The following is a 25,867-nucleotide window of genomic DNA, read 5'->3' on the forward strand; positions in this document are numbered from 1 at the left end:
TTTAATCATTTTCGCTTCCACCCCCTCAACCCCAATCTTATAACCACATACAAGCAGATACCTGACAGCCCTCCTTTGAGCTTATGCAGAATTCGAACTTGATTTGTTGTTTAGGTATGTAAGGCGTCGCGATAGAGGAGGGGGAAGAATATGGAAAGGTGTAAGGTAAGACCTATGTTAAAGGTGCAATATCTGCATTTCCTTGGTGTGACTGAGGAAAAACCCTATAAATACCTCGGTCAGGACGGACAGCCTAAATAAATCATAAAGAATATATAATAAATATTATCGAAATTTAATTTTTATCCTAGATATCATGATAGATTTTAATATTAATGTAACCTAAGGTACAAAGAAAATATTAAGTATATATTTGGTATGTACTTACTTAAGAACAGCACTCCCATATTTACTGAAACGAATACGAACAGTTACAAAGAAAACTCTAGCTGCTACTGTCTTTGGCTGTACACGAGGAATGTTCGTAAGCACAATACAGAGATTAGAGATGCGGAATTCTTAAGAATTTATACTTCTGTGCGCAGAGTTACCAGAAAATTTGTAAACTTACACAAACACACACACACTAATGACCCAGTATTCGCCCATATATACATATTTACATTCACGACACGCAGATTGTCTTCTCTTACATCGATTAATCCTCTTCACAATCAATTTTTTGGTTGCGAAAAACATCTGATTGGGAAAACCAAGCTGTTATAATAGTTGGAGTGATAATTTAATTGAGAAATATTTCATCTTATTGCATTGCATTTAATTCAACAAGAGTAAGATTAATTTTGATAAAAGATTTTAAATAAGCATTGTTGTAATGTTTCGAATTTAACTTAATATGTTGATCGATGTGTAATGTTGATAAAAATTAACGAATGCAAAGCAAGTTAACTTGTGAGAATTTATATGAAATATGTGCAACGGATTATGTTTGGAATAAATACGACGTTGAATAAATACTGAATTTTAATGAGATTAATCAGATACGTAAATACATTCAATCTATAAAGGATTGAAGAGGTTCAAATTTCCCTGCAATATTGAGAGATTACAAGCAATTTCCCTTTTTCCCTTTTTTCCAAAATTTACTCAAAATTTCCCTGCGCCAAGGGAAATTTCCCTTCAGTTGGCATCACTGATGTTGCCAGATCAGAAATCTGTACATAATTAAAAAAGAAAAAAAACCGTGTGATTGTTTCTTACTTTTACGTAATTTGGAACTGCTGGTAAAAGCTACAAGAATTATTTGTTTTCCTAATTTGAAAACTCATGTATGAAAATGAATATGGAACCCCAGCTGAATCATAATTCACATTTATTATTCTTTTTTGACATGGACATTCAATACATAATCGAGTAATCGAACACTTCAAGCACATAAGAATCGAAGTTTTAATAAATCGAATAATCGAATTGTATCCGGCCTCGGCCTCTCATGTGTTTTAGTGTTTATGTCTAAGGAACGTGGTTTATTTTCTTGTAATGAACCCGTAAAATGGTATGTTAAACGGAAATGAGATTATTTTATTGTTATGCCATGGATTTTGCGAAGAATAATCGTTCTTTGACGCACATTATTTCATACTGTATATGCATATAAATGTATTTCTACCCAAAAGCTATTATAAGCATGAAATGCAAGGGCAGATTATATGCTGGATTTATTATCATTATTAGTTTTTTCAATAGTATTTAAGTTACAGGAATGATTTACTATTCTGTGTACGATTACTTTCGCGAACCCGCAAGGATTAGTTGTGAAATTTTAAATTTCATCTGATTTTATTTACTGATTTCTTGAGTTAACTTACATCATTATGTTCCCGGGCTAAGGAAAATTGTGATTATATGCAGTGGTGATCGTGATATTCAGCCGGTTCGTTAGAACCTGTTGTTAAAATATTTCGAGTTCGCAGAACCGTTTGTTATACCCAGACATAAACACACATATATCGAAGCGATAATTTTGGAACTGGGGGGTCAAAATCAGGTAAAAATCACCACGTTTACAGGAGAAATGAGATGATTTACGTAAGTAATTACTCAATACTAACATAACATAACATGACATAACCTAAAATAGCCTAAACCATCAAAACACAGAAAATATAGGAAGAAAGTATGAATTTTAAGCAAACAATTCTGCTCCACCAAATCCAAATATCCTAGCCTACATAAACCATCAAAAATACAGAAGATATAGGAAGAAAGTACAAAATTGAAGCAAAATATTCTGGCTCCCCAGTTCCAAAAATATGCCCACATCGAAATGAACCCCACGCATTAGAGGTGAGCACTCGACCCCTTTAGGATTTTTATTTATGTGTATCTTTACGACATCGTCACTGAACGACCTACTGGTAAAACTTGGCATGTCCCTCCTAGTGAGGTCACCAGATGCATTATATAGTTATTACTAAGTCAAGGAGAATGCATGTAAAAAAAATGGGTTAAGTTTAAAGTTGCCCCTCCGTTTTTTATAAAAATTAGGAAAATTTACAGGAGAAATGAGGTAAGCAATGATGATTTGGAGTTCTAATGTGATGTTTAGGTGTGGTGTAAGTTTGGCAGTAGAGTTATGTTTAATACGAGAAAGGATATGTAGAAGTGGGTACTATTTGCAAGACGCGAGGGGTTTTGATGATTCAGCAGCATGGCAGTCGTATAGGATGGCGAATTGGTGCGCTGAATGTGATATTTCCGCGTTGAGTTTTACAGAATTATGTAAGAAGAATGAAAAGAATGTATTAAAGTTTTATGAGAACAACAGATTACTGAGTTAAAGTGATAATTGAAGCTTCTGTGAGAACCGATTCCAGTCACTGTTCTAGTGTAACCCTTTCTTATCGGGTAACCCAAACTAACCAAACCAAACCTAAAGTAACTTAACCTGAACAAGACTAAACTAACCAAGCGTAACCTAACAATTTTTAATGTTTTAAGATCTTTATTTGTAGGTTTGAAACTGGAGGGACAACTGGAGAGAGAAAATTTAATGGCGCCCTGAGAACGGAAATCATTTTTAAATTTCTTTAATGGGGCACGGTGGCTCAGTGGTACGCTTGCCTCTGGTGCGTGAGGTCCCGGGTTCGATCCCAGCCAAGTAAGATTGTGGTGGACAACATCGTGTCCGTAGATTTTCTCGGTGTTCTTCCGTTTCTTCCCACATTCTCATTTCACCAATTTTTCCATGATCATTCACTTGCCTCAGTCATCGTCTCCCGTAGTGTAACGGGCATAGGCGTGGGACGTTGAACTGAAAGATTTTATTTCATTTTTAAATTCTTTTATGTCCCTATTTGGTTGGATATAAATATGGTATAGGGGCATATTCCCTCATAAAATCGTATGCTTCGGTTTTTGGCGATTTAATTGAAATGCAAGAAGAATAACATTTTTCTTTTACAAATAGAAGGAGAAGTGGGGGAGACATACCCCTATAAAATTGTCCAAATAGGATGTAACGGTTTATTTCGCTTTCTTCCTTTCCTCAGAATTTGGCCTAGGTTGAATATTCTCCTGGGTACTGAAGGTGCTCCAGGCTATCCGACCGTAACTTAAATTATATTTGCACAAAAAAAAAAAAAAAAACTTAAGTTAAAATATAAAAGAGAAATAAAATAACATCTGCAATAATGAAGAAAGGAAGATTAAAAAAAAATATAAATAAATAAATAAAATTAAACTATACTTCGAATCAGGATCTTTTCTTCTGTTGAGACCGCTGCGAGAAACACTGTAACTATTGATGATATCCATAAAGTTTAATTCTTTCGTTTTGAAGACCACTTGCCAATATTGTTAATCGAGCTTATAACTAAGGTATATTCAGATCTCATAACACAATGACGACTACTTCATACAATACAAACTAAATTTATTGTTAGAACAGAAAGAAAAAAAAAATGAAACTACAATGACAGAGCTCCCCTTCCCGCACGGGGAGGAAAAGACTGAAACACATTGCAAGTGGAAAAAAAAAAAGTATAATTAGGTTTGAAAATTTAGTCCCAAATTATGTTCCTAATTCCAAATTTTGTCTTCACCAAACCTACCTTTACGACAATATCTACGCGAACAGAATATTTACTTTAATGCACCTCTTAAGTTTCCAAAAAAAATTTAGTTCAGGTTATATTTAGTTTCATACAATATAAACTCTGTTTCGTCAATCCGATTCTTAGTGCAAGTACATTTTTGCATTTTGGAGATTTAGAATTACATAGTACAAAATTACAAGTTCTGTTTATATCGGGTTGACCAAAAAAAAAAAAAAAATTTGTTATGTTGCCTGAACTCAATTTCGTCACAATTTAGTATTAAATTTTACAATTGTTTTAAACACTATTACATCATTCGAAAGGAAGGGGGGGGGGGGTAACATTTCTTTCGCCTGCTGACATACATCAGGAATACAAAATAACTATTACAAAGGTTTACGGCATACTTATTAAATCGGTTCACAAACTGAATACAATTTTCACCCAACAGCTTTCCTAATGGCTGAACACCCTACGAAAGTGGCAGCGGTGGAGATAGAGAATGGCCGGGCCTACATAAACGCACTGAAGAAATAAAATATTATCTGCCTTCGAGCGGGCAACCTGTCTATCTCAGGCGCAACACGTCTCTAAATACACAGTTTCTTCATATATTTAACTATTTCTTTGCCCATGGCTCATTAAATCGCAACTTCTCTAGTGTCACTTTTGTGTAGCACAAATTTTTAACTACTGATCGTATCTGCCAAATATTTCTTTAAGTTACAGGGTGAGCGGACAAGCTTCAGGTAATTCCATTATCACAAGCATTTATGTTAACAACATGCCAGCAGGATAGAGAGAGAAAGCAGTGAACGTTCTAAACATCACCCCCGGTTTATAATTCCATATTTAAAGTTTACTAGAAGGGTCCTATTAACCACAAACAACAGAGCCAATTTCAGATTTTGGTACACAATAGTTAACAATACTAAAACTAACCTAACTACTATAACTAACAAACAAAGAAAATAAATTCACACAAAACGAAAGAGATTTGAACGAAGATTTGATATGGAGAGGTGCTGAGCTAAGCGTAGATTTTCGATATTTGAAGTTCCAACAGAGACAAGTGGAAGTGGAAGTGAAGGGAGAGGAAGGACGAATTCTATCACCCAGGCGACTGGGGACCCATGCTTGACCGGAAAGATTTACTTTAAACAATCATGTTTCTAGATTCCATTACTCTAAAGAAACTCATATAATGTTATTTTTATCATCGTAGAAACAATTTACAGTAAGCAGGCGTATATATTAATTTATCTTTGCTCCCCCCTTTTTATCTGACATATAAAAAAAATATAAATTTTCGAAAACCGAGAATTTAGTTCATAGTTCAAATTTTTAAGGTTTGTCACGGTTTATAAAACATCAGCCAATTCGTCCGAAACTAAATTTAGACGGCAGCAGTCACTTCCCCTACGCCTGGAATCTTCCGAGTCACATGACCCTTCCGGATTTACAATTTATCTTCTAGATTTACTCCAGCCGCATTATAAATAAAAAAAACATTGATGTTACCTTGTAATCCTGGAAACTAACGTTCAAACCTTATCCACTGCGAACTAATCCATTATGGGTGAAGCACGTGCATCATCATCAGGGAAGAAGAATTCTGTCGTAGTTCGGATTATGACGGTCTCACTTCATCGTTGTCCTTTAGTCCTTCACCTCACCTTCCTAGCTGTATTTCTCACTAGTAACTCACATATTAAGCGCAGTGGGTTTCTTCTATTTTCAAGGTTTCAGTCCACCGTAGCTACCTGGGGTGTTAACACGCCATAATCAACCCGAAAAAGGACGCTATCCCCTCCTGGCGAGGATAGCTTCACTTCGCCCCCCTTAATTTCCAATTGGTAGATTTACTACCGGGAGATTTTTTAAAATTTTAACATGCTTATCCACCTATTAAATGTGGTAAAATAATTACGATTAAAGTAAAAATATCTAAATTATAATTACTTACTTGAAATAGTTAAAAATTAAATTGTAAATTTTCTTCTTAAAAAAAATAAATTCTTGATATTTGTTTGTTTTTATTCTAGCTTTTCTCACTTGGTAGCAGCACATTCGCGCACAGCGATGACTATAAACGAACACTTGATGTGGCTTTGGATCGAACTCGAAACAGGGCGCCATTTTGGGTCCTCAGATCCCAACGATCTCATACCAATATAAACAATTATACATGAGCGGAAAAGGGACCGTCTCATCTTCGGGGCCCACCGAAGAAAAATAAATTATCTCGATCGAGATTATTTATTTTTCCATGTTGATTCCCAATTATTTAATTCGAGTTCACACGACACCAAAGCTAACTCTTACCTAAATCGTCAATGAAGGTCAGGTAGAAGACAACAAACACTACATAACATTTAACAAGCCTTACCAATGAAAGAAAAAAAAAATGACATCCTCTTACTGATAACATACGACATAAGTAACAAAGGAGAAGAAAAAAAAAACCTAACCTATACCTACAAAGATATTAGCTAAGAGAAAAGAAAAAAAAACCTTCTTAAGCTATAAAAAAAAATTTCAGGTTCCACTGACAATTCACATTAACCCGCACGACATAAAATTACACCTAAGATTCAGTCAATGAAATCATCTGCAAGACATCAACATCACATACACGAGTAATATGACATAAGACTATACCTAACCCCAAAAAAAATAAAAGTACACGAGAACGGAAATACACTACTAATGGAAGAAAGAAAAGGAAAAGAAATCAATATGACGACATGAAAATACACTAACAATCAAAGGAAAAAAAAACGCAATGAGACATGACAACGAATTTATACCTATCTTAACATAAGGAATATCTTCTACCACTAACAAAATTACAGTATAAAACAATCACATACCATAATAAAAATTCAAAGACCTACAACTTTTTTTTTTTTTTTTACTACATATCCTATAGCCTGTTTTTGGTTTCTATTTTCTTTACCTTCTAATCGTTACGTAATTTCGTCTTGTATGATGTGAGGATAATCACGGAGGAGTTCTAATCTCTTCTCCTTGGTACAGTCAAATAATTTTAGGTTTTGAAAGTTTTGGGTTCCTATACTTTCGCCTTTCAACGTATAAAGAATGGCGCTGTTTTTCAGAATTTTCTGGACCACATAAGGGCCGACATAGCATTTCATAAATTTATACGTTTCATGCTTAACTGCAGATGAGAGGTAATGGGTTTTTACCATCACAAGATGTCCCTCTTTCAGGATTACCTCTCGCCCAGTTTTCTTTACCCTTTTTTTTTTCAACTTTTGAGGTCACGTCCGGGTGAATTTCAAGATATTTATCTCCAATATTTAAATTATTTAAATTTGAGGGCCACGGAAATGATTTCTTAAAGACTTCCGCCGCTGAATACGATAAGAACAGTTCAGCAGGCGTACAGTTTATACTACTACATAAGGAATAGTTCCTGCGCGAGCTTTAATACCTGACTCCATTGCGTTTGTCTCTCCTGACACTCCAGTCTAATAATACGATTAAGTTCTTTATGGCTGCGTTCCGCTAGGCCATTCGCATTCGGGGTGTAGCTGGAAGTAAGAACATGCTTAATACTGTTACGATTAAAATATCCTTTAAAAAGCTTAGAAAGGAACTGCGGGCCACGATCAGAGATAATAGCCCTGGGATAGGGGAACAGATAGAAATATCTCCTTTCCAACACTGCTATTATCTCCTTAGCGTGGGCCGTTTTAAGTGGAAAGAAACACACGTACCGAGAATAAATGTCTATTATTGAAAGAATATAATAGAAACCATGACTTCCTGGTAATTTCCCCACGATGTCCAATCCTAATCGTTCATGTGGCATTCTTGCCTCTATGCTACAATCATCCTTTGCAATAATGCGGTTCGCGAATTTTGTTTCTGCACATTTTATACAATTTCGTATGTATTGTTTTATACTAAGTTTTACCCATTTCCAGTAAAACAATGATCGACAAAACGACCAACATTTCCTCACTCCGAAATGTCCCTTGGAATGAACTAACTCAACGATTTTTGTTGTAAGTTCCTGAGGGATAACTAACAACCACTGATTAGTTTTACGATTTTTGATATAAAGGAGATCCTGATGAACCAAAATATGATTAGATTTAGAAACGTTATCCAAAGAGGACCGAAGTTTAACACAAAGGGGGTCGGTACTTTGTTTTTCCTTAATTTCGTTAAAGTCTAGAGCTGAAGAATCCTGTACCGTAAGAAAATTTACATACCGGAGCTCTTGTTCCTTAGTTACCTCAGGAGGATTTTGGCTAAGTATATCAGCAATTTGATTGGACCGGCCGGATAAATGTTCGAAAATTAAATCAAAACGTTGCAATTTCAATAAAATACGAGTGGTACGAGGATCCAAGTTCTTCATTGTAAACGCGTGCGTAACGGCAGCGTTATCACAATGAATATACGTAGTTCGACCCAAAACATATTGAGAAAAATGTTCGCAGAGGAACAGTACGGCTGAGTTCAAGTTGAAAGATTGATAAAGATAATTCATGTGGTCGAACACGACGACTAGCATCAGCTATCACCACAGGGTCTGCTTCCGGAGAAGGGTATTGGCACAAATAGCCTGCTAAATTCTCTGCACAAGCATCCGAATAAATATGATAAGGAAGAGAAAAATCCGGTTGGCCTAAAGCTGGAGGTTGACTAATGATTTCTCTTAATTTGAAGAAAAGTTCTAGCAATTCGGGTGTCATCTGAAATTTCTTATCCTTTTTAAGAAGGTCGAAAAATGGAGCTGTTAGTCCTGCGAAGTTAGCTATGAACTTACGTCTCCAACCAATTAAACCTAAAAATTGCCTGACCTGTTTCTTGGATTTTGGAATAGGGAAACATCTTATGGGTTCGTTGTGACGCGGGTCTGTCTTAACTTCCTGGCCACTTATTACATGTCCTAAGAAGTGGATTTCTTTCTGCAGGAAACTACACTTCTTGAAATTCAAAGAAAAATTAGCCGACCTAAAAATTTCAAAAACACGTTCCAAATGTTCAAAATGTTGGTCTAAAGTGATGCTAGAGACGAGAACGTCATCTAGATAGACCGTTACGTACGATTTCGTAGAATTTTGAAAAAAACTATACATTACATTTTGAAAAATAGATGGAGCACTTTTAATTCCCATCGGAAGAACAGTCATTACATATTGTCTGCCTAAGTAAACAAAGCTGGTACAGTTATACGAAGAAGGATGAAGTCCTATTCCGTAATAGCCTGACGAGCAATCAAAATTACTGAAATAGCATGCCTTGGCAACACGATTGAGGATGTCCCCAATCGGTTCCACTTGTATTTTAGATGAAATTACCTTTTTATTGAGATATCGCGTATCAAGGACTGGGCGTACACCACCAGAAGCTTTTTTCACACAATGGATCGGGTTGCGGTAAGGAGAAGGTTGTTCTTTGGCGATCCCTAACTTAATCCATTTTTGAAGTTCTTCCTCAAATGCCGCCTGCATAGACTGGGGAATAGGATAATACGGACCGACAATAGGCACCTTATCCGTCAATTCGATCCTGCACAGGGGTGTTCTAACTCTTCGCGGATATTCGGAAAAGAGATCTCTATTTTTAATAAGTAAATTTTGTAAGCGTTGTTTCGAAGAGGAGTCGAGATCGTCTCGAGAGGAAATATAAGTTCGAATTTCGTCTTCACTAAGATTAGATTCAAATTCCGTTACTGACCCAGCTGTATTCTCCAACCTAACCGAATCTGTCCTTGAACCCACTTTAGACTGATCTTTACTATTAGAAGTTTCGCTTACGACCGCAACTATCTTTTCCAGTGACTTTTGAAAAGGACTAGTTTCGATTTCAACCATCGAAATAGAAACCGAAAGTATGTTCGGGTTTGTGGTTTCAATAATAATTTCCTTCCCGGAATTATCCTTCAATCTAACTTCTCTTCTACATCTATCAATCACTCCTTGGAACTTGTCCAAGAAGGGACAACCCAAAATTAAATCAGTCCTTAAATATTTTATGACAAAGATTGGCACATCGAAAATCCGGTTCTGAATGTTTAGATTAAAAGTTTGAACACCCTGCACAGAAAATTTCTCCTTGCCGGCAAAGGCGCCCAAAGTCAATCCTGAATATGGTCTTAACTTAGCAGATGGAAATTTCTGCTTAAGTTTTCTCCATATCTCCCAGTCCATCAGGTTCAGATCAGAGCCACTATCTATTGTACAATTTAACGTTACACCCCCTATATCACCACTTACTACCGGAGACGATGAAAAATAATGTTCACTAATTGGTTCTGATATTTCGTCTTCTACTACAAAATTTACATTGAAGCAAACTGATTGTTGATAAACATCAAAAGTCTGAGAAATTTCATTAGGTTCCAACGATATTAAAGTTTTAGGAATAGTTTCTAACGTCTGATCAATTATAATGGGGTCTTCATCCTTACCGCAGCCAGCTTCCCCCATTTCCAAAAGTGACTGCCTTTCTAGTTTTCCGGGGCCGGAGCCCGTCTGTCTGGGGTAGTACTATTTCCGTTTATGTTTCCCGAGTTATTGGTAAAAATTGCGTTATCACTATTTCTCTCATTACTTTGACCGGAAGTGTTTTCTGATGACTCATGCCTATAGTTCGAATTTCCATTTCGACTACCACGCCACCTTCGTCGGAAGTTACGATTCCTTCCTCGGTACGATCCAAAGCCTTGATTGTTTTGCGCGTTTTGACCATTCCGATTATTTCTATTATCATTACCGTATCCTAAATTATCTCGGTTAGTACGTTGACTGTCGAAGTAGCTAAGAAAATCAGTTTGACTCCCACTTTCTACTTGTTGAATTTTATTTTTGACGACTTTAGCCTGTTTGGCAGAAAACCGTCTCGCAGGAGGTCTTAAATCACTCGCGTGCGCGTTTGCGTGACCCGACAGTGCTGCAATCTTAGCCATCAATTCATCGATGTCTGAACACGGGCTTACCATGAACAACCGCGAATCCTCAGCCGGCAAGCAACCCAATAAAATATCTATCAATTCGGACTGGTCTGGCACTTCAGTTATATTGAAATAGACCTCGACTATATACCAAGCAAACTCAAGCAATGTAGAAAATTTCGACCTATCGAATCTTAAAGCTTGCAAAGCTTTCTTATGGATCCTTTCCATACTAGCAGAACAATACTGTTTCTTAAAAAGTTTTACAAAATCTTCATAACTTTTAATATCGCGCGCCACTGATTGCAGCCACGCTTCGGCCCCCCGCATCAAACATTTCGACACTATTAAAAGTTTTTCGGCATCAGACAATCTATACATATCCAAACATCGTTGTAAATTTCGCAAGAAAGATCGGCCTGCACCTGCTGTCACCTCTCCACTAAAAACCGGAAAATCTTTAAGGTCTTTAGGTTTGATAATAGACGATGAGAAACTAGGAGAATTTTGGAAACCACTATTAGGTGAAAAGAAAAATGGGTTAGAAGTTACTGGATGAACATCAGGTTTTTGGCCTTGCCATTGCCATTGAGATTCCAAATTCGGGGTGGTTGTCATAAAAGAAGATCCGAAACAATTTCCTAAGTTAGTACCCTCAAAAATCTTGTTTTGCCAATTACCTGCCATATAATGATAATTATCATTACCACTCGACAGAGGAGGAGTCGACAGGTTGTATACAAAAGGATTGTTAGTTGGGATATTCCTATTCCGGTTACTTGTTTGAGCAAACCCGGTTTCAAAGTTCACGTGCGCTCTTTTTCTAGGAATTTCGTGATCTACAGACTTGTCACTTTTACTATCCTCATGCAAAGCTAATTCTAACTTTTCTAATTGCTGTTTCAATGCTGTTACTTCATTTCCTATTTCGCCTTGATACTTCTCTAATCTTTCATTTGTTTTGGAATTCTGTGATTTCAGCTCGCCCACTGCGCCCTCAACTCCATCCTGCTTACTTTTAACTTCTTGTAAAACAATATTCTGCGCTTCTATCCTCTCAGGTAATTGTTGCAAACGCGTATCCTGAGATTCGAGCCTACTCAAGGTTCCCTTCATATTATGCTCAAGTGTTTGAATTCGTAATTCATTACTCTCGACCTTCGTGCTAACTATCCCAACATTATCCATTAATTTCTGGCTTGCTACTTGCAATTCCTCATGAGCTTGTATTTTTACTTGCTCCAACTTAGAGGATAATTGCTGCACGGTTATAGCAGTTCGTTCAATTTTAGACTGCACCTCAGTAATTTGAGTCCCAAATTTCTCGAACCCTTCGTCGATTTTCTGGTTAACTTTACTCACCTCCTTTTTACTACTAACTACCTCGTAACTAATTTCGTCTATCTTCTTGAACAGCTTTTCCATCATTAACATAAGACCGTCTTCTCGCGAGACAGACGACACAGTACAATTGTCTCGTAAGACAGGTGACGAGGTCGCGATGGGTGCATTGTCAGAAATACCGTTATCAAGCGTAAACTCCTTGTTTCCCTTTTCGGGATCCTCGTCATTGCCATTGTTAGGCTGAGGTAGCTTAGCCGCTTCGCACCCTGCACATACCCAGCGGTAGGAATCAGCGCTTACTAAAGCAAACATGCTAGAGGTATTCTTCATACCTACACAATCAAAATGAAACCAGCGAAGGCAACTCTCGCACATCACGGCTTTCACTTTCTCTACTCCTTCATTACTGACTACTTGATGCGCATTATCACAACATGCATATTCTTTTTGCTGAGAACCCGAACAAACGCTATCCCCATCGGAGCCACTTCCACGAGACGCCATTTTACAATCGCTTTACAAACACAGTTAGCATAAAATAAAACAAAAAGACATTGAAACTTTCACTTCAAGAACACTATATACTTATATAAACACTCATAAGATATTTCCAGTCAAGCCTCCAGTCCCAGCACCGGAAAACAAAACTCGCCCACCATCTCTCCACTTCACTTCCACTTCACCTTCTTAATATTTGAATTATCCATTAATATTATTACACATTACTTCTCGAGCAGTACTCAGACAAGAGAAACATCCTAAGGCTGGGTCGCCACTTTTTAATGTAACGGTTTATTTCGCTTTATTCCTTTCCTCAGAATTTGGCCTAGGTTGAATATTCTCCTGGGTACTGAAGGTGCTCCAGGCTATCCGACCGTAACTTAAATTATATTTGCACAACAAAAAAAAAAAAAAAAAAAAAAAAAACTAAGTTAAAATATAAAAGAGAAATAAAATAACATCTGCAATAATGAAGAAAGGAAGATTTAAAAAAAATATATAAATAAATAAATAAAATTAAACTATACTTCGAATCAGGACCTTTTCTTCTGTTGAGACCACTGCGAGAAACACTGAACACTGTAACTATTGATAATATCCATAAAGTTTAATTCTTTCGTTTTGAAGACCACTTGCCAATATTGTTAATCGAGCTTATAACTAAGGGATATTCAGATCTCATAACACAATGACGACTACTTCATACAATACAAACTAAATTTATTGTTAGAACAGAAAGAAAAAAAAAATGAAACTACAATGACAGAGCTCCCCTTCCCGCACGGGGAGGAAAAGACTGAAACACATTGCAAGTGGAAAAAAAAAAGTATAATTAGGTTTGAAAATTTAGCCCCAAATTATGTTCCTAATTCCAAATTTTGTCTTCACCAAACCTACCTTTACGACAATATCTACGCGAACAGAACATTTACTTTAATGCACCTCTTAAGTTTCCAAAAAAAATTTAGTTCAGGTTATATTTAGTTTCATACAATATAAACTCTGTTTCGTCAATCCGATTCTTAGTGCAAGTACATTTTTGCATTTTGGAGATTTAGAATTACATAGTACAAAATTACAAGTTCTGTTTATATCGGGTTGACCAAAAAAAAAAAAAAATTGTTATGTTGCCTGAACTCAATTTCGTCACAATTTAGTATTAAATTTTACAATTGTTTTAAACACTATTACATCATTCGAAAGGAAGGGGGGGGGGGGGTAACATTTCTTTCGCCTGCTGACATACATCAGGAATACAAAATAACTATTACAAAGGTTTACGGCATACTTATTAAATCGGTTCACAAACTGAATACAATTTTCACCCAACAGCTTTCCTAATGGCTGAACACCCTACGAAAGTGGCAGCGGTGGAGATAGAGAATGGCCGGGCCTACATAAACGCACTGAAGAAATAAAATATTATCTGCCTTCGAGCGGGCAACCTGTCTATCTCAGGCGCAACACGTCTCTAAATACACAGTTTCTTCATATATTTAACTATTTCTTTGCCCATGGCTCATTAAATCGCAACTTCTCTAGTGTCACTTTTGTGTAGCACAAATTTTTAACTACTGATCGTATCTGCCAAATATTTCTTTAAGTTACAGGGTGAGCGGACAAGCTTCAGGTAATTCCATTATCACAAGCATTTATGTTAACAACATGCCAGCAGGATAGAGAGAGAAAGCAGTGAACGTTCTAAACATCACCCCCGGTTTATAATTCCATATTTAAAGTTTACTAGAAGGGTCCTATTAACCACAAACAACAGAGCCAATTTCAGATTTTGGTACACAATAGTTAACAATACTAAAACTAACCTAACTACTATAACTAACAAACAAAGAAAATAAATTCACACAAAACGAAAGAGATTTGAACGAAGATTTGATATGGAGAGGTGCTGAGCTAAGCGTAGATTTTCGATATTTGAAGTTCCAACAGAGACAAGTGGAAGTGGAAGTGAAGGGAGAGGAAGGACGAATTCTATCACCCAGGCGACTGGGGACCCATGCTTGACCGGAAAGATTTACTTTAAACAATCATGTTTCTAGATTCCATTACTCTAAAGAAACTCATATAATGTTATTTTTATCATCGTAGAAACAATTTACAGTAAGCAGGCGTATATATTAATTTATCTTTGCTCCCCCCTTTTTATCTGATATATAAAAAAATATAAATTTTCGAAAACCGAGAATTTAGTTCATAGTTCAAATTTTTAAGGTTTGTCACGGTTTATAAAACATCAGCCAATTCGTCCGAAACTAAATTTAGACGGCAGCAGTCACTTCCCCTACGCCTGGAATCTTCCGAGTCACATGACCCTTCCGGATTTACAATTTATCTTCTAGATTTACTCCAGCCGCATTATAAATAAAAAAAAAACATTGATGTTACCTTGTAATCCTGGAAACTAACGTTCAAACCTTATCCACTGCGAACTAATCCATTATGGGTGAAGCACGTGCATCATCATCAGGGAAGAAGAATTCTATCGTAGTTCGGATTATGACGGTCTCACTTCATCGTTGTCCTTTAGTCCTTCACCTCACCTTCCTAGCTGTATTTTTCACTAGTAACTCACATATTAAGCGCAGTGGGTTTCTTCTATTTTCAAGGTTTCAGTCCACCGTAGCTACCTGGGGTGTTAACACGCCATAATCAACCCGAAAAAGGACGCTATCCCCTCCTGGCGAGGATAGCTTCACTTCGCCCCCCTTAATTTCCAATTGGTAGATTTACTACCGGGAGATTTTTTAAAATTTTAACATGCTTATCCACCTATTAAATGTGGTAAAATAATTACGATTAAAGTAAAAATATCTAAATTATAATTACTTACTTGAAATAGTTAAAAATTAAATTGTAAATTTTCTTCTTAAAAAAAATAAATTCTTGATATTTGTTTGTTTTTATTCTAGCTTTTCTCACTTGGTAGCAGCACATTCGCGCACAGCGATGACTATAAACGAACACTTGATGTGGCTTTGGATCGAACTCGAAACAGGGCGCCATTTTGGGTCCTCAGATCCCAACGATCTCATACCAATATAAACAATTATACATGAGCGGAAAAGGGACCGTCTCAAGGATAAAACTGGCAACATATAGTCTCCATAACGTCCAGAAAAGGTGAAATACATTTTAAATTTCTTTTTATTCCCATTTGACAGAAGCAATGGGGGCATATTCCACCATAAAATCCTATGTGCCGGCTCTTGAGTCTAGCCTAGAAGGAGTTAAGAGATTGGCACGAAACTCGTAGGATTCATAACTCTTTGGCCTACAATTTAAACGCGAAAAAAAAGAACACTTTCCATATACTCGAACAGGGAGGGGGAGGGAGCTTTCATCTTTGTAATAATTTTAATAATTTTAGAATCGCAAATCAATTTGCTGCGAATAATTAAGACTAACTGTAATTTCCGAGTCATGTCATAAACGAAATTCGCGTGTTCACTGTGTTATATGTGACGGACAGCATCGAATCCAAGTATTTTGGAGTTCTCCAACTTTCTCCAGCCTACCTACCTATCTACATTGCGCTATAGTCCCAGCTGGAATTTGCCTCCATTCTACTGGATTTCTGCCATTTTTCGCCACCCTTGTATCATCCTCATCTGCCATGCATCATTAGTCATTACGTAGGCATACTTTGTCCTCTCACCTCGTTCTTGGTTTACCTACTAATCTTGTCTAATAGAACTACCCATTCATTATCTTCTTTGGGATTCTTTCATCCGGCATTCTACTCTTATGTCCCGCTCGTTTTAAACTTCTTATTTTAAGTTTCTCTGTTATATTGATATCTTTGTATTGTTCGTATAGTTAGTGATTCCATCTAATCATCTATCTTCCTTTTTCTTATTTCGAACCATAAATTCTTAGTATTTTCCTTTCAAATTGTTAAGTAACCTATTCTCCATTTTAGTTGTCAGCATCCGTGCCTCGCATCCATAGATTATTATTGGTTTGATCATCATCTTATATATTCTAATTTTGGTCATCTTATTCAGTAACTTATTCTTGAGGGAATAATATACTCTATTGGCTGACATTATCCTCGCTTCAATTTCTTCTTGATCATTCTTGTTATGTACTATTATTCCTAAGTATTTAAATCTTTTGGCTATCTCAGTATCTTGTTTCTTAATTTTTATTTTTCCTGTTTGTTGTCTCTTCGTGCTTAATACCATTGCTTTCATCTTCTTTATATTAATGTACAGTCCCACTTCTTTGGCTTTTTGTAAATCTTTAAATGTTTCTAATATATTTTATATTAGTTCTACCCACTATGTGGATATCATGCGCATAGCCTATCAGTTGGATGTCTTTGTAACAGGGTTGGCTGGTTTAAACCAGCTGGTTTTTACAAAAAAAAAAAAAAAAAGGTTTAAACAAAAAAAAAGAAGAAGAAGAAAAAAAGAACGAAAAATGCTTTAAATTGTGTGAACTTCGTGATGACATTTCCACATACCAAACCATCCGCATTAAGTTTATCTACTTTTCACTTTTAATCAAGTCTCGGACGAATCATAACCCATCTTTCAAGTGTAAACCAAGTAGCGATTCGAGGTGTCCCTTTAAGCGAAAGTCTTCTCCGTGATAACCTTGGTATTTCATAAGAATGTTAAGCCTAAACATACGAAATGAAACCAAATTATATATATCTACTTGAATAAATGCCTGTTGTTCTGTAAAGAAGCCAAGGTTGCTTAAATATATTGATAGAAATTGGCAAAATTTATCAATTGCCTACGTAGCTTCCAACAACTTGGATTTGACTTTAATTTTATTGAATGATATCTACATACCAAATTTGTAATTTAATACCTCAGTTTTAGCGTAGTGATTATGATACGTTGACCTTAAAATTTTACATACAAATACATTTCCCAATGGCTAAGGCGGGAGTTTCCCGATTTATATATAATTCTGGTATAATGTTTTTACTTGTGTAACTGTTTACCTTTTTGTCCTTTTGAAATGACTCTTGACAATTGTATTAACAAGTAGGCCTATGTAAAGATCAGTACAACGTATTTTTATCAGGAATCCTTCGTGAGTGAATCGGCAATAGCATTTGTGACCAATTAGTTCAGGTTTCGTGTCCAAATGGACAATTTCTCTTGGATGTAAGTCGAGAAGCGGTTTGGATTCCACTTTAAGCTTATGTGACCCCTTCCGGCATAACCTTGTTGTTGCATAATAACACCAAGGCAAAACAAACTAATTTCTGTTCATATCTAATATAAATACATAAAGTAAATTATTTAAACCAATAAAAAAAAACGGGTTTAGATTTTTAAAAAACCTGGTTTTTTGATTTTTTCAATAAAAACCATGGTTTTTGCCAAACCCTGCTTTGTAAAATATGGTCAGTAATATAAACAGAAGCGGGGTTAATCCATCTCCTTGTTTTAATCCGTTATGTACTTGAAATTCCTCCGTTATTATTATTATTATTTTCCTACTTTCACATGTGCTGTTGTTTTATTCATTGTCATTCTCATAGCCTAATTCGTTTTTCTGGAATGTCGAATGCTATCATCGCTTCGTATATTTTCTCTCCAGTTACACTGTCATAGGATTTCTGAAAGTCGACAAATAATTAGTTGAACTATTTTTATATTGTATTTATTCCCTTGCTTTTACCATAATCATTCAAACTGTGAATATTTTGGTCTATTGTGGATGTTCGTTTCTTAAATCCGGCTTTGTACTCATCAACTATTTCTTCTGCATAGTTTTTCAATTTTCTGATTAGGATAGTCATTAGAATTTTGTATCCTGTACACAGAGATTCCTCTATTGTTATTACAGTGTAATCTGTCTCCTCTGTTTTTATAAATTGGTACTGTCACACTTTTATTCCATTCGTCTGGTATCTTTTCCTTTTGGCACATCTTTCCTATTATTTTGGTAGTTTCTCCATTAATGACGTTCCCCCATATTTGAATAATTCCACTGAGGTACTATCGATTTATGGTGCTTTGTTGTTACGGCTTTGCTTATTATTTCTTGAATTTCTTCCGTATTTGGTAGTTCTGTTCGGTCGTCTTTATTTCCCCTCTGTGTACTTTCTGCTGGATCTTGCTTACCGTTCCATTGCGTATATCTTTTTCTTTCTTCTCGTTTACAATCCCTCTGCTATGTACATTCAATAGTATATCAAAATATTCTTTCCATCTCTGCATAGACTTCATTAAACAGAGATTAAGATTTCATTAAACATAGATTTGTTTTAGGTTGAAATGCCTTTTACATATTTATCCTTTTTCTTTGTATGGTCCTATCCATTTCATCATTTCTATGTTGCTTTCTGTTTGTTGTAGTTTCCTGTTCATCTCCTGTATTTCTTTCTTCCTGCGTAATTCATTGGGAGTATTCCTCTCTTCACATTCTGATAGGTCTCGTTATCCATTTTTTTTTGTATGGTTCGTTGTTTTCTTGTATTGTTTCTCTGAATTTTTATTATTACCATTGTTTATGCTTTCTCATTTGTTGTATCCTTATTACAATTCCTGTCGCTTCCTCTGCAATATTTTTCATTCCTTGCCGTTTTTGTTAACTTTCTTCATCCACTAATTCTGATTTTAAGCTCTTTACGTGTAACAGCATCAAGTGATGCGAGACAATTGGCTGTAAATATATATAACAAGTTCCGTTCTTGCATGGAAACAAGCTTAAGTGTTAAGAGTAATTTTGGAAGCTGTAATCAAAATACTCAAGTCTACATATATTATGTAAAAAGTAGTCTTTTCTTAATAACAGACACGTGGATTAACTCGTTCCATCATATAACTTCTTTTGATGGGGGGCTACTTCTTTCGTTTAAAATTCGATGTCTCATGTGCGAATGACTTTTTTCTTCTTTGTTTCAGATATGCTGTAAATAAAATGTCAGCGCCAGTAGCGCAACAGCTCACTCATGTACAAAAAGTTCGTTTGCTGTACAAAACGATTCTAAAGTTACATCGTGGATTACCTCCGGAGCTAAAGATTATTGGTAACGATTATGCGAAAAATGAGTTTAAGAGACACAAAACTTGCAATCATGTCGAGGCACAAATTTTCGTGTCAGAATGGACGGTAAGAACGTCGATTAATCCTTTGTTAGTGAATGTTAGATGTGTTGTGGTTTTATATTTGTACTCTCTTTTGATTTTTTAACATTGTTTATTATTTTCTCACATGTATTTGTGTAGGCTGGTAAATTGACAATAAGAATAATGTGAAAAATAAGCAATGAAATTAAAAGGAAATGCTTAGAAGATTGATTATGTTAGAATGACATTAATGCTAATTATTCTCATTGAATACTTAGGGATAGAAATTCTTAACTTGTATCCAGAGAGAGAGAGAGAGAGAAACTTATTGTTTAGTGACTCTCTGCAGGGTGTCTATCGGTCACGAAATCAGAAAACGGTCATGAAAGTCAAGAAAAAGTCACGAAATTCAGCTTTGGGTCACGATTTTTTAAAATTTGTATACATATAAATACTGACTGAAACACTTTGTTCTATAAAACGTCAAAATTCACAGCCATAAATGTCTATGGTCAGATTTAGACGCTAGCAAATCGCAAACAAAGCACGCTTCTATCGCATGCATGGAAATCCGGCCTAATTCGCATCCAAATTCGCTCTAGAAAGTGTTACGAAATTTTGTAGTACGGTAAAGAAAAGGTCACGAAAAAGTCTCGAAATTTCATTTTTGAATTTTAGTAGACACCCTGCTCTGGCAACTTTTTCCAAATCATCGACTTTTCTGCTAGGCTACTAACATGTAAGTTTTTTTTCCTTTCCGTAGAGTCTTTTTTCTTGAAAGAAATAAGTTAATGTAATCCTCGTTTAATTGTGTTGTGTAGAGCTTTCTCGTGGCTAAGCGGTTAGCATACTCGCCCTTGGCGTGGGTGATCTGGGTTCGACTCCCAGCGGGAGCTTATGTGGTTCAGATTGCACTTTAACCTGTGGGCTCGCGTGGTGCTCGCTACTAAACTGAAATTGTGTTTGGTCTCTTGAAGATTATGTTATAAGATAAACAGGCGTTTCACTTGCTTGAAAACTGAATAGTAATTTTCACGTATAAATTTGGTGCACTTGTCTTTTCATTAAGGTATAAATGATGATGATATATATTGTAATACTAAAGAAAATAAGTGAAAACACTTGAAATTGATATTAATTCGCCTATTCAGATTCGATCTCGTGTGTATTTAATATATCCTGTAGTTACTATTATTAAATATTTTAATTGATGCTCGCTTTAATGACATAGGTGTCGGTTGGGTCTTCAATACAGGATGTTTCTGGTGGGTATGTCTGCATTGCGTAAACGATAATACGAGCGAAAGTAAAAAATTATCAGCACTTTTGCCATATCTCTCTCTCTAGATTGTGCGCACTGCCTTCCGCTCTCGTATGTTATAAAGGTAGAACTTAACCTTAATTGCTCGATTTCTCTTTCTTTACTACAGAAAGAATATGACCCCTAGGTTAGCATTATGTAGCAAACAAGAACATAAGACAGGGACCCGATTTGTTTAGTCTTAAAGTATGTCAGAGACAAATTCATTGGAGATATTCAACAAAATACAGTGACAGGGCTCTACCGCGTAGAAGTTCGTACGAGTGAATAGAAAAGTTTAAAAGTGGCCGAACAAGCATGTCACACGAAAAAGGAGTCAGTACGGCGTTAACTTCACCACTTTACCGCTACAATAATCGAGGCAACGAGTTTTTGAATTGAATTGTCACAGGAATTGAACTATTTGTGTGTCATTATAAGCCAGAATCTAGAGAGAAGTATGGATTGGAAATACCCACAATAACTAATGAAATATATGTATATATAGTAATAATCAAATTTCCACGAGAAAAGTGACCCTGAACATGTCTTGGGCCTGAAAAAGGCTTATGTTAGAAGAGTACCTGGAAAAGGGGCGAAAATTGAACAGTACGAGATGCAGTGATTTGCTTGCAAATAATCTGAAGCCAGTAATTCGCACCTAAGTGCGAAATTTACTGTTGAAGACAGTATTTGACACATGATCACTGTCCTCTGTTCTTTCTTGGTGCACATTGCCAGCCGAGCGACCAGGGTACTTTCTGCAGTAAAAGAAAAGAAAAATGGAGCAATTAAGATTAAACTCTACCCTTATAACACACGAGGGCAGAAGGCAGTGCGCACAATGTGGAGAGAGATGGCAAAATTGCTGATAATTTTATTTGATTTTCCCCCTTAGTATTGAAGTTCGAAAACTAAATGGGAGAGCAAAAAATAAAATAACGGAAAGTAATTTGATATCACAACACTAATTAAGAGTACATTTGTTTGTTGCACAGACCGATTCACAAAAATTCATACAAGACTTTGCCATTGAAATTGCCAAAACATTGTTCACACAGTTAACGTCATGGCTTCATAACCGAGAGATTCTTGGTTTGAAACCCAGATACGAAAGTTGTGGATTTTCTAAATTCTTCATCCTACATTGTTTTGTAGGTGCATAGGTAACCCACTTACGTCCTCGAGAGATTAGTTAATCTGGTTTTCAGTTCTTGCTTCTCTTGCAGTCTTCATTAACTCATTGCTGCTGTGACGTAATATGTACTCCTTTCATTCAGAGAGAAATTAGCGGAACGATTTTTGAATCTAGTGTTACATTGTATCCGTCAAACTTACATGTTGACTAAATGTAAAATGATTTGGTCACATTTGTGAAGCTGTTTCCGAACAAAGAAGGTTTGTTCTCAAGAAGACAATATTGCCTGGAGTATAAGCTCAACAAGAAACGTAAGTTACTAAGCATACCTGTATGTGTCTAATCAAAGACACGGATGGAAAATCAAAAGCATGAATGTAATTGAAAAGGATGAAAGAAAGGCGTATGTGAGTGCACATTCTTCTCCTGGCAGCAAATAAAGGCAAAGGTACTGGATTTGCATATATCTAGGGTGTGGGTGGAGTTTGTCCAAAATACCTAATTTGTTCCAGGGGTGGTAAACAGGCTGTTCACTAATAATTCTGTTTTGGATCATTAACGAACAATATTTAGTCCCTCCGTGGCGAAATGGTTAGTGTATTCGCCTCCAACACAGGAGACTCGGCTCGATCCATGGTGGGAGTGTATGTGGTTAAGATACGATGTTCAACTGGTAGATCCCGTCTCATATAGCTTCGCTGCTGAAAACGGACGATTTTTGGTTAACAAAAAGAAAAGGTGAGCAAGGTTTAGCATCCAAAATGTCTCTTTCCGTCGTTTGTTCTTAAATGCCCTTTTGGAGTCAAAATATAGTTTCTGTCACAAAATGTTCACATACCTTCAACAGTGGAGGGCGCGGTGGCTCAGTGGTAGAGCGTTCACCTCCGGTGCTTGCGGTCCCTGATTCGACCCCAGCTCGCGCCGTGTGGACTTTGTGATGGACAAACATCGTGCTCGTGGGTTTTCTCGGGGTTCTCCCGTTTCCTCCCACTTTCTTCATTCCACCATTTCATTCATTTCTCATTATCACCGTCTCCTTTAGCCTAACCGGTATAAGCGTGGGGCGTAAAACTTAAGATTTCATTTTTACCTTCAACAGCGTCTTTATTTACATTATTTCTCTTCTTCAAAGATTGCACATCACATCAAACAGCGAGGATGCTCCTAGTGAAATGCATGTAAATCATCAATGACAGCACTTTTTTTTTGGGGGGGGGGCGGGGGGACAAAGTTTGTAATGCGAGCGCAGAGCCCTAAACTTGCAAAATAACGTTCTCTCGGTCATTCCGCCCATTAAAAATGCTAACCCTCAGCATTAATCATGGTCTTTTTTTTTCTGCATAGAATGTAAGGCCTAGGTACACCTCTGATTCGGTGTTGAACTCATTAACTTAAGACTGCAAGATGAGCGAGAGGAATTGAAAACGAGAGTAATTAATCACTCGAAAACATAAATTGGATTTTCTATGCACCTGCAAAACAATGTGTTTTGGTAATTTCGAGTCTTGTATCAATTTCTGTGGAGAGGTCTGTACAGGGATAAAAATGTTTTACATTCCTGTAAATTTCATTACAATACATTATTAGTGGCATATATGTGTGGTTAGTTTAGTTTCACAGTAGGCCTGCTAGAAGAACGCTGTATTCCTTATTGACGTTAAAGTATGGCATTTTCAATGAAGGTCAAACTTTCCCATTTGTTAATAGATTTAAAACTAGAGGATGTACGAGCAACATTAGAACATTGTTCATTCAAGAATATGGTATTGTAAATTGGTAGCAAAACAACATACGTTGTATAGGTGTACGTAGAAGGCGATAAATGAAATTACATATTTATGCATTTCATATCCGTTGTGTACAGGTACTCAAAAGATCCGGACACTTTCAAATTTCTTACTCTAGTTGATTATCTACTGGTGAGTCTCGGACTTGATCTGTTTAATAATTTATATATAGTGACGAAGCCTATTTTCACCTTAGTGAATGCCTCAACAGCCAAACCAACATATATTGGTCAACAGAATACCCTAATGTGTTAAACGAAACATAATTGCTTAATCATTGAAAGTACACCGTCCGATAATTAAGTAATGTGACTGATTTTATTGTGACGAAGCAGTGAACGCAATCCGTAAACCAATATGTGCGTTCGAAAGAGTAATCCCTCCTCTACAATATGGCAACACCCCATTGTCGGACGCGAAGCATGACTTAAAATACGATGCCATTACCAGTTGTCACTTGAGAAACCCTCGACACATTAGGAGCATGAGCAAAGAGCGAATATCAAACTCTGTGTTAAACTGGCAACGGTCCGTAGGAATAAAACTAATTCGTCGTGTTCGACCTGAGTACTCAGCCCCTCAGCCCTTATCTATGACAATACACCTGCTCACCGGGCAGTACTTATTGAGGAATATATAGCCAAAAAACAAGTATGTGTGCTGCAGCACCCCCTCCCCGCTTCCTATTCTCCAGATATGTCCGCCTTCGACTATTTACTGTTCCGTAGACTGAAGTTACCATTAAAAGGACGACTCTTTGACAATGAAGACATCCAAGGAGCTGTGACAGCGGCATCACTGAACATACCACAAACTGAGTTGAGAAGTCGTTCTGCTTCTTGCGTGATCGTGCCACTCGCTGTATTCACGCAGGAGAGATATACTTTGAATAATAAACAGTTATTATTACTTCATCTTTGTTTGTTTGGTCACAATAAGATCAGTCTCATTACTTAATTGTCGGACGATGTACATGTGTGGTTTACGCTTTCTTGGCGAAGAATAGTAGAGCCCATAAAATAAAAGCGAGTTGTATCAGGTATAATCATTCAATCCTGAAGTAGAAGAACGTTATTGTTACCTGAAACAAGACGAAGCAATGTTGTCATTGGCACAGTACTTCCTTTTGTTGGAATGTTCGATGAGTGATTTTGAGGTTTAGTGCCCCAGATCTCCTGATTTATTAATATTTCATTTTTCTTCCGGAAATATTTCAAAACTCGACAGAATCTAAATACTGTAGCTGATCTGAAGCAAATCATTACAAGATAAATTATGTCCACCAAGTGTATTCTTGCACGCAAGATAGCATCCAACATGGCTAAGAGAGCTCGCTTCTGCCTTGAAATTCTTTGACTATCTACTATAAACAAGTATGTCATGTGTTATATGTTTTTCCCTTTCCTATCAAATAATTCTATGTTCGTATCTTGCCTGTTTTTTGCATATTGAACAAAAATGAACGCTGAGTTGCATGAAGAAATAATCATTCATTAGGAATTAAGAATTATATTTCTGGATATTTGGCATCTGTGGCCTCTGAAGTCCATCACGTTTAAGGGATGACTCTCTCGGCGATCACAGCTAGATCTCAACTACCCGGTGAAGTGGGAAAGGAAGCGGCCTGGGACCTTTATATTAGTACCATCCCGGCATTTGCCTGGTGGAATGAGGGAAAACCCAGAAAAATGTCACTCAGAATGGTTGACCTAAAAAGACTTTTACATCTTTCTAACCGAGTGTCTCCACC

The 25,867-nt window shown here is 36.5% G+C and overlaps 2 protein-coding genes across 4 annotated transcripts in view; one reads left to right on the forward strand and one right to left on the reverse strand.

Annotated features, from left to right (window-relative positions):
• Positions 1 to 1,361: 1,361 nt before the first annotated feature.
• The window catches only part of Sdhaf3 (Succinate dehydrogenase assembly factor 3), a 38,036-nt gene continuing 13,530 nt past the window's right edge, over positions 1,362 to 25,867 (forward strand). The window contains exons 1-2 of one of the 3 annotated variants that reach the window (XM_081735816.1): positions 1,362 to 1,516; positions 19,728 to 19,935. In XM_081735816.1, the coding sequence (XP_081591942.1) occupies positions 19,744 to 19,935 (192 nt within the window). In that variant the 5' untranslated portion in view covers positions 1,362 to 1,516; positions 19,728 to 19,743. Of the gene's footprint in view, positions 1,517 to 15,119; positions 15,976 to 19,727; positions 19,936 to 25,867 lie in introns of those variants that run through there. The other 2 variants (XM_081735815.1, XM_081735814.1) reach the window with 2 other exon arrangements.
• LOC145667621 (uncharacterized) lies at positions 10,549 to 12,920 on the reverse strand. The gene has a single exon (XM_081735083.1). It carries the CDS (start codon positions 12,838 to 12,840, stop codon positions 10,549 to 10,551), a length of 2,292 nt encoding a protein of 763 aa, XP_081591209.1. The 5' UTR covers positions 12,841 to 12,920.

This window comes from Thermobia domestica, chromosome 13 (genome assembly GCF_964235325.1).
Source record: "Thermobia domestica chromosome 13, izTheDome1.hap1.1, whole genome shotgun sequence".
In the NCBI taxonomy this organism is placed as follows: domain Eukaryota; kingdom Metazoa; phylum Arthropoda; class Insecta; order Zygentoma; family Lepismatidae; genus Thermobia; species Thermobia domestica.

Coding starts and splice junctions, on each gene's coding strand:
- LOC145667621 (XM_081735083.1), bottom strand. CDS start 12,840: ATGGCGTCTCGTGGAAGTGGCTCCGATGGGGATAGCGTTTGTTCGGGT.